Source organism: Ictalurus furcatus, chromosome 24, assembly GCF_023375685.1.
Source record: "Ictalurus furcatus strain D&B chromosome 24, Billie_1.0, whole genome shotgun sequence".
Classification (NCBI taxonomy): Eukaryota; Metazoa; Chordata; class Actinopteri; order Siluriformes; family Ictaluridae; genus Ictalurus; species Ictalurus furcatus.
The window spans coordinates 14951744-14969045 of NC_071278.1; the positions used below are offsets into that span (position 1 = coordinate 14951744).

The 17302-nt window shown below is 40.5% G+C and overlaps 1 protein-coding gene across 1 annotated transcript in view; it reads left to right on the forward strand.

Annotated features, from left to right (window-relative positions):
• trit1 (tRNA isopentenyltransferase 1) overlaps nt 1-17028 on the forward strand; it is a 53571-nt gene extending 36543 nt beyond the window's left edge. The window contains exons 7-11 of the mRNA XM_053612484.1: nt 2720-2832; nt 5303-5380; nt 15245-15354; nt 15742-15859; nt 16332-17028. Of these exons, the coding sequence (XP_053468459.1) occupies nt 2720-2832; nt 5303-5380; nt 15245-15354; nt 15742-15859; nt 16332-16555 (643 nt within the window). The 3' untranslated portion in view covers nt 16556-17028. The remainder of the gene's footprint in view (nt 1-2719; nt 2833-5302; nt 5381-15244; nt 15355-15741; nt 15860-16331) is intronic.
• Nucleotides 17029-17302: the final 274 nt, after the last annotated feature.

Consider the following 17302-nt stretch of genomic DNA (forward strand, 5'->3'; position numbering starts at 1 on the left):
GAGCACTGCCGTGTGTGTATGTGTCCTGTCGCAAAATGCGGTGAAAACTCCCACACGATGTTAGTGTGATTAAGGTGTGTACATATCTGTAATGCACGTCGATAATGTGACTAAAACAGGAATACTCCACATGTCTTAATTCGAATCGTGTTTACTTCGAGTATGACTTTAGTCGGATTAAGGTAATCAATAATCGCTGTTTCCATGGTAGTTTCTTAATCAGAGTATCGTCTTAATGGGGTTAATATCGGAATATTGTTGTCCATGTAAACGTACTGACTGATGAATGTTACAGTGCAACCCGTAGTAGGAACACCTATTGGCAGCTTCATAGTACAGTGACTGGCGACTTGCAGCGATAAAATTGCTGTGTGACTGTACCTTGATTTATCATTAACAACAATCCTGAACTCAAAAAAACCAAACAAATGCATTGTTACTATGTCACATATGAATTAAAAAGAAGACACAGACTACATTTCATGTGTAAGTTAGTACTAATGTAACCTGCGTATGTTGCCTACTCCATAGGTAGCCCAGCTAAATCGTAGACAGTCTAAATTAATAGCGAAAATTATTTAAGCTAGCTAGCTGTATAACCTTAATATAATACAAATATAGCCATAGTTTGTTGTGAACACAGCTAGTACCTAACGTTGCTATCTCATGTAACTATCATAATATACATTTTTCACTCTATAGCATAAACAAACATGATCAACAATGAAAACACATAGCAGTAACATTAAAGTTGGTACTAGCTGCCTTCAAGCATTTTCTCTAGGACTGTAGGTCAGCATAAATTGAGCTAACAGAAACTTCTTACATAAATCTTACATAAATTCATCCTAAATTTCACTTGTATTTAACTTTTTAGCTTGATCCAACAGTAAAGTGCTGACATTAGCTGAATAACATAAATCAGTGCGACAAAGTCAACCTAGTCAAGGACTGTATGGAAATTAATTAGCAGATAAATCTGTAGTGAAGCACCACTTCTCACTTAAAAATAAATTTTTTGTACATGGTCACTGACAAAACAAACATAATTAACAAAATTATGTTTAAACCTAAACAGTAGCCTGCCTGAAAGTTGTCACAGTCTAGTTGTCAAGTAAACAGTCTGTTAGTACGGTAGTCTTAGCGGCTTCGAATTCCATCTCTGAATGAACTATTGTCTGGTGTGTGCATAATTAATGTAACACTATACAATCTGTTAATGTTAATAGCTAATGCAGTTAATGCAATCTCTCGTCTGTATGTAGCTGCTGTACATTTTCTCACCTCATGGAAGACATAAGATTTTCCCAATATGTTAATTTTATGTTCAAATGAAGGGAAAAGGTTCAAGAATACTGCTTCTGTTTTTGGCTGGTTGATGGGGAATAAGGTAACAGTTTTACTTAGTCATATAAAGTGTAGTTATAGCAGTACCTGTGTGTTGTGTAAGTTGTTAGGCTTGGGTGAGATAAAAAAGACATGCGGGAAGATTGAATTACAGCATTGCGAAAGAGCAGGAGTGCTCCAGACAGGCTGAAGCTGGTAGATTTGCACAGTGTTGGATGCGTCATTCATTGTTAAATGCAGGAGTCGAGTCATTACGGGTCCCTATGTGCTGGTGTAATGCTGTAATATGCCCTATATAGCTCATACGTAGCAGTGAACTTAATATAATAAGATCTCTATCAGACAGTGAATTATTGATATCATAGTCCGGACTGTTGCTTGCAGGTTGTGTAGTGATATTGGCTGACTGACTGTACTGCAGAGTGTGTGTGTGTGTGTGTGTGTGTGTGTGTGTGTGTGTGTGTGTGCTGGGATGGGTGGGGATGCAGAGAATTGATACCCTGGTGGCTGGCTGTTCCGTTGCGCCAGTCAAAGCCCCACCCCCAACCTGGTCTTCCCATCCCCCCCCCCCCCACACTAATCATTTACTGTCTCCTCTCAGGCCATCCCTTGGCTACGCAAACTGGACACCCATGCACTTTTCTCCCTCTCCACTTTCACTAGTCTTCTGTCTCCCACTTTGTCCTGCAGTCGTCTCTCTGTTCTGCCTTTGTCTGCCTCGCTTCCGCTGATCATCTCGCCTTTCAGACGGTGCCGTCACAAAGCAGGAAGGTCAAACTTTGCTCTAGCCTCCCATCTCACCCTCTTTCTCTTGTACGCATAGATACACATTCATTCTGTCCGGATAGTCACGCCATCCTACAGTCTGTAGGAACCTTTTTAAGAACCTTTTCAGGAACTTTGGGCGTGTTTGCAGCAGAGGAACCGGCCTGATTTTGGTGTTTGGGCCATAGTTACTATTGGGGTGATACTTGCTGTACTAAACAGAACTAATTGATCACAAGCTTCACAGAATGACTGGTCATCTTGCCTGTCCTTTCTAAAAACATACATTTTTGTAACAATCAATGACTTTTATTTTATATTAGTGAGAGCATGATACAATCAAGAAATCAAAGTTTCTGCAATGGTTTCGTTTTTTCTATCATTTTATCATTTCTATCATTTTAACCACTATTGGCTTAAAAAGTTACCCTTAATGTTCATAACGTTCACACAACGTAGGAAAATAAAATAAAAACAACACAACTTCAATTCATGAAGCAAGTCATCAATTCTGAATGTGTTTATGCGGTTGTCTTAGTTTCCAGACATAGCAGATGTGCATCTTTTTCTGCCTGTTTCGATGGTTTGTTCATATCCGTGTTTTCAGCCAGGACTACCAGCATGGCATCTTCCAGTCTATTGGGTTTAAAGAGTTCCATGAGTACCTCACTGCTGGAGGAGACATTAGCCAGGAGGACCACAAGAAGCTGAAAAGTAAAGGTACGGCCCAGTAAGACACCAAGGATGCATTCAGTAATAAAATGGTTTAGTTTGCGTGCTTTTTCACTAGATAGCATGGTAAGGTTTCTCCAACTGTTTTCTCGAAATGTTTTCTCCAACATGAATGTCCAACTATCCGTAGCCTAGTGTCTGTTTTCCATTACACAGTTGTACCCATCACATTGTCTGGAGGTTGTGAGTGTTGACATCATTTTACCATTCACAAGACAGTAAATACTTACAAGAATAAGAGAGGACACCAGAGCTCATTGGATTTGCCTTATCAAACACACACTCATGAGGGCTAGCTTTTCAGCAACTGACCAATTGGAAATTGCCAGAACGTTTTCATTATAGCGACGCCCTCGCCAGTTAACCGTGCTTAAAATAGTTGCAGTGAGCGGTTAAACCATTTTGGGGTGGGAGAGTGAGGACTGACACTTGCCAACTTGCTTCATTGCACCATTCTCACAAATACCTTGTATGTCTTGTATTTCATATACACTTGGTCTCATTTATTACTGAGCACACTTGCTAACACTGTGAGCGTACCCAGGTTGCTGCCCTTGCGCTCTCTATTAAAGATACTGTTTAAACACCATAGACTGAGCTTTCAGAACTGACACAGGGCACTTGAGAACTATTTTTTTTATTATTGTTTACATAACCTTAACTACTTAATATCACAGGATGCTTTTTGAATAGGCTAGGCATGATGTATGCCTACTGCCTACCAAAACCCAAGTGCATTCAACAAGCGCAGCTCAACAGCCATGCTTCTAGAATATTCTCATTTATGCTTGCTACAACAAATATGGTATTAATGTATGATGATAATTCTTTTCACACGTGGCAATACTCAATCATGGCTGTTTCTCAATATAGGCTCTTATGCAATCTTGCGTCTTTGTGAACTCGTTCTACATCATTCTCCGCTGCCGAAAGCAAGTACCGAGGACGCATGAAATTACCTGGACATGTTCTTGATTTCGAGGATGTATTGGATGCAGACCCGAGCGCACCGAACCCACTTTAAGTCCCAGAAGTCATTGTGGCAAAACAACAGCAGATGACAGAAGCCTGACCCATACCTGTAGTTTTAAGAACTTTTTAACGACAATCATCTAAATAAATCGAAATATGCATCTAAAAAGAATGATTTTGATATGATTTAGATGTGTGTGTGTGTGTGTGTGTGTATGTATGAGGTTGTTGAAAAGTCGAATGAATCCCCTCAGAATTATTTTAATTAAACTATGCTAGCTTTTATCCTGAGGTAACGGTAAACTCGCTAGCTTAATTTTTAGATAACGTGAGGTCATAGTTGCAAACAGTGAGCTTACTACATTAAGCATGCTTAATTCATTTTGGTTAATCAGCCAATTAACAGTAAATCTATTAACCGGCTGAAATATATTGCTTAGAGTGCACTGAAGCGATGAGGACCCTGTCTTACCACTAGAAATGTGCTGCAACAGGAAGCTCACAGCACATCTCAATTCTCACGAAGATGCGTTCTGTGTCCTCCTGTCCTTCCAAGTTCGTTCTTTCAAGGTCGCCTGGCAAGACCGGTCTTCACGAGAAAATGCACGTTTATTCTTTACATTCTTCGAATTGAGAAACAACCAGTTTTATATATATATATATATATATATATATATATATATATATATATATATATATATATATATATATATAAAATAAAATGTGTTTTTACAGCAACTGGGGGCTGTTTCCATGGTAACTCTGTTATTGTCACCAGGCGCAGGTCTAAATGTAGACGACAGGAATGTTACACAGTAGTGGTGAAAATTGCTGTGCCACTATGTGTGGGGGGGAAAAAGCAATATCTGACCCGAGTTACGACTCTCTGAAAGCTATATCTGTCTCTGAATGGCCTGCACTGTTTCTTTCAATACACGTTTCCTGGTCAGTACTATTGGTTCCCCGGCAGGAAATCTTGGACCCTTACTCACTACACAACTTCAGTTGCTTGTTGTAGTAGTGGTCTGCACACTACATAAGTGCCTGTAGACTTTCACCTGGAGAGAATCCTGACAAAGTGTGCCCGATCCACACAGCCGCAAAAAAGAACTGTCTGTCATGTGACTGTCACTATTTTGTCATGAATCAAGAAAATAGAGTAGTAAGAGAAAATGTGCAGGAAATATTTGTTTGGGGAGATTCTGGCAGCGTATAGTGAAAAATAACATGGCTGTTTTTATTCTCTGCGTGGCCAGGAATCATGTCATGTTTGTGTTTATTTTTGATGTTAACAACCGTCGGGGTATGACATGCCAAATGTTCTTATAGAAGCGATATCACTGTGCTTACATTTTGTCCTCACTCCCACACAAATAGATGGATGATAAACTGGATTCAGGGATACATTACTGAGAGACGAGCTCAAATTGATGTATTGAACTATGAGCCATGGGTTTGATATTGTATCTTTCTCTCCTTCTCACAGGTATTGAGGCCCTGAAGCAGGCCACACGGCGCTACGCTCGAAAGCAGAACAAATGGGTTCGCAATCGCTTCCTCAAAAGTAAGAGGAAATCTTTTACCAAAGCAAATGTTTCAGTGTTATCAGAATCCATGCAGACAGCTTCTTTACCGTAGCGTATGCCTCATTTGTCTTGTGCTGTTGTCCTTATTTAGTGTGTAACAGTGAGTCTAAGTGAGTGAGATGTTTGTCTACTGCACTGCTACACACTCGGTAGTTTCTGCGCTACAGGAGTACACTGCAAACATCACGGCAACCAGGGGAGTAGTAGCTCCCTGTCATGCTTCCTGTTAATGCCTTGCTTTCACAGAATACCACACGTCTGTTTTCTCTTCATCCGTTTCATGAGCTGCTCTGTCGAACGCATCGATGCACAGAACAGGCAGATTTCTGATGTGCGAATGCGCTCGAGGTGTGTCCTCGGATCCTCGGTAAAGTCTGTCGTCATGTCTGTCTCCACGTGGTCTGATGGCTAAGGCAAACACATCCACCTTAAATGAGACTGGATTCACACAGGCTATCACGCACACGAACACCAGTCTCATGGACCTCCCTTTCTGACCAGACAGAAAGCCGGGACACCTGGACGGTTCATGCAACCACCAAACTGGGACATCATTTTAGTCTCGGTTTGCAGTGTGTGTCATTAAACGATAAGAAACTGTTGGTCATTTTAATGCGGCAGTGACTTACAAGTCAGGCAGCAGCATAAAGTCCATTTGTCGTGCAAGACGAGTTGTAGGATGAGCGTCTAAGACCATTAACTAGGAGCAGCAAGTATCACGCAAAAGCTGGATTAAGTGCAAGTACACTGAAGTGCTATGAAGACTGATCGTGAAGCAGTCACCAATCAGAACTACATGATGATCCCTAATCAGTCCCTGTAGGGTTTTACGATCGCAGAAATGAACGCAAAATCACGCAAACTCCTAAATATTCAGAGGAGCTTGCAATTTTTTTTAAATTACTGCAGATTTGCGTCATGTGACATCATCACAACGTGCATTCAGTCAAAGCCCTCTTCGATTCAGGTGCATCGAACATGAGTACAGCTAAAAGGTCAGATTTACCAAAAAACATCACTGCGAAATACTTTTTTTCTTCTTCTTGCAGTTTCACACAAAATATTCTACCAGTTGCACTGCAAATTTAGAAAAAAGCCGCAGTGACATCAAGTATTTTTGGCCACAAAAATCCCAAAAAAACCCAAAAAACTCTGCGAAATCCTGTACAGACTGCTTAGTAATACAGATGAGTAACTGCGTAATAAATGAGTAACCACAAGATTTGTTGGTTTTACGTTAAACACAAAATAACAAAAGAGAAACATGCCTGGAGATAAAGACAACACACTCCTCTTCACTTCTCACTCAACCAGACAAGGAGGCAGAACAAGTTCACTCATTCCAAAAGCTAAAAATTCACACACCTCAGTTTGTTATGCAATTGTTCTTCATGGGAGTACTACACAATAGTTCAAAACAAAATGTTAAGAGATTCGCTAGAGCGCTACAGATCAGAGAAGAACATCACAACATGGTTTTCAGTGTCCTTCGTGTTCACTGTGTTCCTCTTCTAATGCTGTGTGCTGAACGTGACCATCACACAGTTAGCCTCAAATCTATTATTTTACCAAATTTAATGGTTCTGGCAATGAAGTGGAAACATGAAACAGGAACAGGAACTGTATACTTTGTGTTCGGATATTTGTGATTATCTGTCTGTCTAGATCTTTGGAAAGGAACCTCAGTGGTATTGTGCCTTTTGTCATTGTGGTCACTCAGTCCCTGGACTCTACTCCCCATTCCCTAAAACCTATAAAGTGAATTATGGGTGCTGTGTATCCCCTAGACTGCCTCTATCCAAATTTGGCATCCTACTCCAAGTTCAGTTTGTTCCTACAAAGTGCATTCTGGGTGATTTGGATCGGATTGGATTGTTTTGATGATAACATATTGAGGTGATTTCACAATGCACAGGATATTCTGCGTCATGATTTATCTCTAGTGGTCTAAACCGGAAGCATTTTTTAATTGAGCATATACCCTACCACTATGCCCTTGGAAAGAGTAGAAAACGTTGGAGGGAAAAAAGAGATTGAAATGCACTGTCAGTATGATCTGTAAATTCTGGCACTGTCACTTCCTCAAGCTCATATCACTCAAGAGATTGAATTTTTTTTTTTTCCCTGACGTTTGTTCTATTTCCAAAAATGTAAGCAAAGTAGCTTGATTTAAACCATTACGACCCTGACCAGGCAATTACTAAGCACCTCTGCAAGTTCATGTTATTTGAGATTCAAGTCTAACAGCTCGCAGGCCCCCACATGAAAGTAAATCTTCCTGCTCATGAAACTTTTTTTTTTTTTTTGTTGGCCGTGGGATCCCAGTCAATAATATGCCCTGTGGCATCTTGCAACCTTTCTGGCAAGTTTTCTTTTAAAAAGCAAAACAAAACCTGTCTTCTATTCTATTTTTTCTTAATTATTTTTTACACATCCGTTATCAACACCGATACCGAACTCGTATTCGGTTTTACCCTACACTATGTGGTTTTGGACGTACAGACTGTCTCTGCATTCAGCTGTAGCACTGATTATCATGTTTATCCCCAGATTCGAGAGTCTTGTCCCCATGTGCAGGGATGTGAAGGAGGAGGAAGGGATGAGTAAGTGTGATGAACAAAATTGTTAAGGAGGTTTGGTCCTTTGTAACTTCATATCCTTGACACTCATTTTTCCTGTCTGTTTACAATCTCTCCATCCACCCATCCATACCACTCTCTTCACATTTCTTCCTGTAATGGCCCACCATCCTGTGGGACAGCCTTTGATCCTTTTCCCTTCCCGCTCTTTGACTGGATGTCAACCCTCCTCCCACACTGCCACCACTTCTTACTGTTCCACCACAATGGCTGGAGCGTGTCTCGGATTTCCTGTGCCATTCGTTTATCTCAACCCTCCCACAGTCATTATTGTTTCGCCAGTGCTGCATGCAGGCTGTGGCCACAGAGACCAAAATACTGAAGAACGCCTGCTGTCCACTCCCTCTACCAATCCTGTTAGGGTTAAAGGCATGAAGTGGAAACTGTGGCTAAACCTGATTAAGTATGTGTGTGTCTCCTGCCATATGGGCCTACACCCTGCTTCTCTTCGGCCACCATAAGGCTTTCTTCAGGGGATCTTGGGGCTCAGCTTGCAGTGGCTCGATGGACAATGAACAGGCAATGACGGAGCAGCACTTTTAAAAAAAAATACATATATTTTAATAGAGGTGGAGGTCAATGTGGTTAGAAATTGTGGGGGTTTTTTTCATTGCTTTATTTGACCAAATTTTCTCCCAGTTTAGTCACTGACACCCACTAACTAGTTCTGTCATATCTCACGATTCCCTCTTGGCTAACTACACTCTTTTATTTAGGTTAATAGCTCAGTAGTTATAGTTCTGCACTAGTGATTCCTTGCCAGTTCTCAGTCCTTGAGCAAGGTACTAAATTCTAAAATACTGCTCTGATCAATTGTAAGTTGCTTTAAATAAAAGTGGCTACCAAAAAGATAATGTAAATGTAGTTGCCTGCAAAAAATGGCAAAGACTTCAACACTTGTTTAGTTGATTGGCCACGTTTTTGAGATCACTATGCATGTGACCTAGCTACCATCTGGAGGTGCCTAAACCAGCGCAGATCAATACGTGCTTCACCACATGCTTATTTGTCGTAATTGCATAGTTTTACAACAGTAATTCTCATTTGTGTCTTTAGTTGTTGTTCACTTGGCTGCCTTTAAGCCTATAAGCTTTTTCATCTCCTCTCCATGCTGACCCACTTCCCTACTCTTCACTCAGTCAGCTGACTCTCCATTACAACTATGCTTACTGTTACACTACAACAGCCAATACAGGCTTTCCTTACATTGCTGTCATTGGGCTCCTGACCTGCTTTTGGTCATGGTTAAGCCCCTCCAGTTTGGTGGCTTCGTGGGGGCCTCGGCAGATCCTCTCTAATCCAGTAGGTATTAGCAGACTGCCCGATATTCTTCTGTGTAGAGATAAGAGCTCCTGGAGAAGGCTTGGACATGTATAGGTGGCAGCACTGAGAAGAACAAACTGAAATGATTATTTCAGCTCATTAAAACGTATAGAACATCAAAGAATTGAGTGAGTGTTACATTTTGATAGTGTTGACTGAGAATCCAAAATCACATGCTCTCTTTCATGTGACGGTTTAAAATTTATGGTTTCTAATCTCTTGTGTTTCCTTGGTGCAGTGGGATTTTCCGATGGTAAAGCAAGCAATTACGGAAAACCTAATTAAACATTTAAAGCTTCCTAAACAAAGGGAAATTCTAAAAGTGGCACTCATCGCATTCATAGTGTCGACGGGATATGGTTTCAGTGTACAAAACATACAAAGGCTACAGATCATTTCATTTTACATCTGGTATGACTCACTTTTTTAAATTGTTGGCCTTCAGATTATTCTAGCCATATTTTACTGTATATGAAGATTCAATTTTCCAGTGATATTTTCATATACTCCGTGGCTGATTGAACAATTAGGACTTTAGGACTACAAGCTGAAATGCAGCCTAGTTAGAAATAACGTGGTAGTAGTAGAACTTTGCTTACCAATTCTAGAGTAAAATATAAAGCCTTGACTTGTAAAATCAACGTAGATTTTTAGCTCCAAAAATTTTTAACTCCTCATTCAGGACTGTTTTCTGTGAAAACATTTTTGTGAAATGCACTTAGTTGGCCGTATATTGAACTGTGGGTGTTTCAGAGCTCGACAGGCCAGTGTTATGAATGATGAGGCCTTGCTTGGAGTGGAAGAACATCCTTATAATGGTCTGTCTGTATGTGTAATAGAGAGGAATGCAGGAGCGGTGAGGAAGACAGCTATGTGGTTCAGACATTCCAGGGGTTAATTGATAATTCAGATAATCACACATACTCTTGTTCCACTAAAAGTATCTTTGTGTGTAGATTTGGAGTGTGTGTGGAGCTGGTGGTGATGTATTTGGTGTTGTTGAGTGTGTCAGTGGGATAAGTGTTAAGTAGCAACCCGCACCTATTTGTTAGCCTTAGTTGAAATTTGAGTAGGGCGGTCCACAGAACAGGTGCGACATCGTGACCTGGGTGTTTCCTTCCTTCATGCAGCTTTCAGAAACTTGGCATTACAAAAACCATATTATACAGAGAACACTTCTCCTCAATGTTTGTCTGTCAGCTGTCAAGTAGTGTGTGTGTGTGTGTGTGTGTGTGTGTGTGTGTGTGTGTGTGTGTGAATGTTCTCTTCTAAGCATGGATGCAGCAGGTGGTGGGATGCCACTGTGTGCGTTTGCCATGCTCGGGCTGTAAGCATTGCCAGTCTGTGTACCCTGAGCTGCTGTCCTTCCATCTCCTACCAACTCTTGTGGTTGACATTCGAGAGCTCTGTGGTCAAAAAGCCTCGTTTATCTCCCGTCTCCCCCATTCACCTCCAACTGGATTATTTTACTCAGATTTCACTGAGATTTGTAGTTAAAAGGGGCTACTCCATCCAACATCTGCCGTCCCTTGGGCAAGCTCTGCTGCCCTTCTATCTTAACCTTTCCAGCTCTCCGAACGACAGAGGGGAGAAGTCAAAAGAAGTGGGTAAAAAAGAGACACATGCTTCCTCCACTTCACACATGGCTCAGGTAGGCCAGGTGCTTCTGTGTAGCAGTCCCACCTGCTGCCTCTTGTCTGAAGAGGATAAAAGAGGACAAAAAGAGTGCTGGCTGAAAAGAGAAACCCAATCTTTGATTAAGAGCAGCGGCAGGCGGGAGGCAACATGGGGCAACAGGGTGGCAAGGCGTGCTCTACACGAGCCAGCTGGGGTTGTGTGTGTGTGTGTGTGTGTGTGTGTGTGTGTGTGTGAGAGACAGAGAGAGAGAGACGCTGTGTCCCAATACTGCTATCCATTCTGAATAGTATCCAAAATAAGGATGATCCCAAATTTGTCCCAAATTGTAGTATGTTGAAACGAGTATCCCAGAGGCACCCGGATAGTCTACTATTTCTGGTTAATTTTCAGTGTGGATCCGTGGACACTTTTTCAGATAATATTGCCTGTCAGAAAGCCTGTCCTAGGGACTAATGTTTGGTTATTGTTTCCTGTATGTTCCGTTATTAGTGGCGCACACTGGTATAAGATGGCTGTCAATCCTTGTTTATGCAGCAGGTTATGTTCTGTGTAATGCTTTCATGCAATACTATATTTTTCCACATTCCATTTACACCACTCTAAAATGCGTTCTTGAATTCAGCCAAGTAAAGTTGTGGGCAATGTTGCGAAGTCTCACTACAATCAAGATTTCAGCTGGTTGAGGCGTCCGAATATGGATCAGATTCCGATTAGATAATCAGGGGTGGAGAAGAGATTCCTGATAATGAGGCGTTTATTTTACAGTCTTGAATATGCATCTGAGGTATGCGACTGTGATAAATCAAGGGAATGCTAAATTAAATTATAAAGTATCAATTACATAAGGAATAATGAATGAAAAAAAAAAAAAAGCTGAAATGCAATGAGGAGTTGGTTTCCTGTCACAGTGTTCTCTTCTGGTTAACAACGTTCTCTTTCATTATACGATGTGTTGGTACGTCCCAGTACTTGTATACTCTTTTACTCAAAATTATGTACTTTTTCTTCACAAAAAGAGTACATACTTTAATATATAGAATCATAGTATTAGTATGCCAGTTTGGGATGCAGAGTGTGTGTGTGTGAGAGTGTGTGTGTGTGTGAGAGAGCTGTTCGATACTATGAAACATTAGGGCTGGGATGATAACAGTTGGGAAACATTTACCAGTCTATACACAATAATGAAGAAATTTCTTGTGTATGTTCCTTCCATTTGTGCCAGTGTGAGTATTAAAGGCATAGTCTCTTAAAAACCGAAATATCCTTAAATCCTTAATAAGCAACACTACCTCATTTGCCAGTTTATTCACTACACCTACATGGTTTCTACACTTTTCAGCACTTTTCTCAGGTACCCCTACATTCAGGTGCACTTTGTAGCTGACTGCACCCTTCAGTTGCTTTGCACAATTTATCAGCCTCCTCGACCCCATCGATCAATGAAAAGTGACCATGCAATACTGAGACATATCCACACAGACCTGCTGTAAACAGAAAAGGACAATTAAAGGCAGCCCTCTTCCTTACATGCACAGACAAGTATTGGGAGACAAGTATTTGATCAGTTGCCATTAGTTCTTGAGATTTACAAATACATTTGCATATAAATGTCATATTTACTGCAGTTTGTATTAAAAGAAGTTGCAACATCCCTATTTATTCACTCTGTTCTTTAAGGAAAGTGTGGAAAATCCCCTATTTAATCCCAAAGACCTGGGGATCAGTAAAGAACTCAGACCCGCTGTTGGTTTGCATAAGTTGTTTTGCATAAGTTTGATGACTGATATTTTCTCTTTGGGAGGGAAAAAAAAAGTTCTGGCACTGCTGGATTTCTATTTCACCTGCCTTGAAATCAGCACTTAAGGGTGATATTTTGATTCTAATTTTATTCGGGGACTTCCCAACTATAAAACCTGGACAAAGCCGTTGCAGATATTTGAATACGCAAACATTCCTCAAGGCTTGCTTTGAATATGTCTGGCCCTTTACACAATAAGATGGGGTTGTACTGAGGGCATAACTCCTTTTGCCTTTATCAGTTATCAGGAAGTAATTAAGCTTTTTTACTAAAGTACTGGAATTAGCTGTACTAAAACTGAACTGTACGGACTAGGCTTGCTTTGATAATCTAAAGGCCATTAGTCATTAGACTTTAAGAGGAATTGTAGCTGTTTGATTTTATCAGTAGGATTGTTGCTACTGGTTGACCACCCACTTGGCGAAACTGGTCACTTGTACAATGTGAAACAGTGCTAATTAGCTTAAAAGTGGATGTATCCGAACGTTTGGTCTGTTCTGTAATGCCTCTTTTGATTGCTGTTGGAGTAGATTAACCTGTAACTGATTTAGATAATTGAGCCATTGTAGCTAATATGATTAACACAAGAAGTAAGCTTCATTCAGGCATGAAGGCAGCTCATAGCAATCTGATCCTTCAAAAGAGAACTTCAACCAGTCTGTGCCAAGAGTCATATTCTGGTTCTGAAGTATAAGCAATGTTTGGTTTTGTTTTTTTTTCCCCTCACCAAAGCAAATGTACTTCATGACTTCAGCCTAGAAGCATGTGTAATATTAAAAGTATTTCACCTTCAGTCCAAGTTCTGATAAGACGTAGACTAAGTATACCGTCTCAACAAATGGGTATTTCAAGCTATTTCTTCTTTCATGTGGATGTTCATTTTCCCTGTGTCCTGTCATTACCAGCTGGTGTTGCCTTTCTATATGTAGTTAAAGTCCTACCTCTGGGTCATTCTCCTCTCTCTCTCTCTCTCTCTCTCTCCCTCTCTCCCTCTCTCTCCCTCTCCCCCCCCCCCCCCCCCCCATGTCTGCTATGCGAGTGAATCATTAGTGAGAGTGGAGGCTCTGGCAGAGCCGGATTTTGCCCGTCTGACTGCTGACTGTGCCAGAACGCTGAGGGAGATTATGGAGCTGTTAGCAGCTCAGCCAGTTGATGTTTCTTGTTGGTCCAGTCTGTACAGTGATACACACAGCTCTGCTTTAGTGCTGCCACTTTTGCGTAGTCCCAGTTTCCACTTTCTGATCACTTCAGTTCTAGTGCTCACTTAACTGTCTTGGACTTTTTGGGGTGGGCACTATAGCAAAAAGATTATATAACAAATATCGTAATTAAAAAATATAATACTTGAAGGCAAGGTCTTATCGAGACCTTGGAATTGTAAGGTTCTAGCTGATGTTTTTGGCAAACAAAAAAAGACCCAAGATCTTGATATTGACTTTTGCTGCTTTGTGAATAGTGGAACAATATAATAAGAAACCGTAAGTTCAGAGATGTTTTCTGTAAAATTTACAACAAAAAAATCTATTTATTTAATGTTGGAACGCTAGTACAAAATTGTATGTTAATGTTAAAATGATATATACTTGTGGAAGCACTGACACCTGGTGATACTCAGAAAAATGTATTATAAAGAGAATATATACCACAATATCCATATTGTATCATCATGTCCTCCAGCTGTACTTGTGCTACTATCAGTTTCTTTAAACTGCTGGATTCTTTAACTGTGTTCAGCCTCATGTACAGCCCCAGAAAACATGCATGCATGATAGCGTTCTAATTAGGTTAATGTAGGTCTTATGGGAACAAAACTTGATTGTACAAAGTAGGAATAATTGAACTAAACTAAATGGTGTCTGCTTCACAGTCTTCCCATTCTGAACAAATACCTTCAGGATGGCGTTAAAATGAATATGAATAATACTCGAGGTTGAAGCAGAAACATATTTTTTCTAAAATTGCAGTGTACATGTGGTACAATATGATCAAAACAAAATAAGATGGTGAGGGATGTCTCTTTTTGCCTCGTTTCATTTCCTCATTGTTTTGGCATAGCAAGCTGGGAGTCTTGATTAAAGGGATATCAATTAAAGGTGCTCATTAGAGTATTAGGCCACATCTGGACCACGTTCAGCTCGTTCCCATCAGTGAATTTAGCACCGTTTTTGACCCATTTGTTCTTTTACAAACAAATTGCATATTTTACACTATGTAACGGAGTTTTAAGGTTGTTTTGGCTCAACTGGTTCTTCTAACTTATTACATGTAAGTTTGGGGTTCTTTTAACTTATTACATGTAAGTTTGGGGCTCTTCTAACTTATTAAATGTAATGTTTATTAGAAAAACGTTATTAAGAAGAATCTCCTTTGCTTGTACATGACATTAGTTTTGTTGCTCTAGTTCCTTAGAAGTTTTTGTTCTTGTTTCTTTCACTGTCCCTCAGGGCCAGGTACCAGTGTTCCACCTGTCTACGGCCTAGATGTGACAAATGTGTCCCTCTGGGAACAAACGGTCCTCACTCCTGCCCTAGACATCCTGGACAACTTATGCAAGGTGTATTTTCTATTTCTGTCACCCTTTTATCCTGTCGTGAAAAGATGCGAGTCGTTTACCCTGAATGACCGAAAACGTGACGGGATACACGGAGGCAGCTTGTAGAGGCTTGTTGATTTCGTGTCAGTCTTGATATTATAGGCTGGGAAGATGTGGTGGAATTAATGATGCGATTATTTATTTATTCTTGTAATGCAGCACTTAGATCGCCGGTGATCACTTATTAGTTATTAAAAGATCACAACATTTGTGGATGACAATAATGATAATGATGATGAGTCTTTATTGATTGCCAGCTTGCACAAATGCCATCTTATATTGTTGTTCCAATCGACGTATATTCACATGGAGCATTTGAACTGCTTTTCTTTGTGTTAACTTCTCCAGGGAGAGCGGCCATCTGTTGAGCCAATCCGAATTGAGGGGGCGGGAGCACGGAACAAGCGGAGCCACCACATGTGTGATGTGTGTGATAAAGTAATCATCGGTGACCTGGAGTGGACAGGTGAGCTCTTTTACCTCCTACGGGATAAGGATCAGAACTTTTGGATGTTGAAAATTAGTAAATTTGCACTGGTAAGAGTAACTCCACTTCGCTTCAGTTCGCAGCACAACACCCCTTTGTTGATTATTTATTAGTTTGTTATTACTTGCTATCATTATTGTTGAATAATTTTAAAAACACTTGCTCGATGAGCCCGTTTGTAATTTTGTTCCAGCTAGTAGTAGCTGGTGAACCAACAAAAAAACAAACAGAGCAATCTAGATCCTAACATAATTTACTTAACAGTAGAGGTGTTTCAAGCAAGTCGCAAGTTTTAGCGTCATCATTTCTCCACCTTCTTACATCAGAAGACTAGAACTCCAAGTTTCTGTTCAGGCTGGTTCTTTTATAATTTTTTTTTTTAATGTGCTCAAAGGTTATCCAGAGATAGTGAGCCACTATTGCTCAGAATGTCCTCTATCTTCTCTTTCAGCTCATCTCAAGTCTAAAAGCCACTTGCATCATGTCCGGAAGAAGCGGAAAGCTGAGGAGACCTCCGAGCATCAGCAGAGTGTTGGGTCTGAACTCCCTTTCACAGCAAAGTGTCAGAGACAGGCAGGTTGTACTCCTCACACACCAGGCTCTGAATCAGACGAACTCGAACCAGGAACACACAGGAACCGTGATAACGAAGGACAGATTTCTGAGGAGGCATAACGTGTATGAATAAGCAGAAGGATTTTTATTTTACAACTTGTGCCTTAAATCGATCCCTCAGGAGTGTGTAAGATCCGCGTGGAATAAGAGTGGCACTGAAATCTGCACAGATATGATCTTTTTTTTTTTTTGCCTCTGAATGGACCGAACAATTTCAGTCCAGCTGTTGGATTAATCCAATATCCATATTGCTCTGAGTGAAACCTCTCCTAGACATCGTGGAAGTTTTAATGGAAATTGTTGTTGAATGGAGAACAATTTCGGAGTTTTTACTCAAACGACAGCAACGAAAAAAAACATAAAATGTCTGGACTGTACAGAATAATTTTTCTGCACTACTTCACAAAGGCCGGGTAGACTTCAGTTTTCTTGCACAAATGCTTGGCTGTGCTGTCATGTTTAGTTTGAGTGTTTAAACAAGATCACCTATAAGGTACATTTTATAATTAAAGTGCTTTATTATTTTAATCCTACTTATTTGCCTATACTGACTTATTTGCCTATACTCACACATTCTCAGGCACTGTTTACACTTGTGTGTTTTTGTTTTAAAATGAAAACAATCCTCGTCCACACTGGCGTTTCCGCTGTGTTTCAGAAACGATCTCCGTCCACATTACACGACCGAATACACGTCACATGACCATTCATGCACATTGTGCATGCGCATACAAGTGTAAACAGGAAGTTGGTTGCTAGTCACTGACAGGCACAACAAACCGGCGGTCCATGTAGGGCTTACGGTGC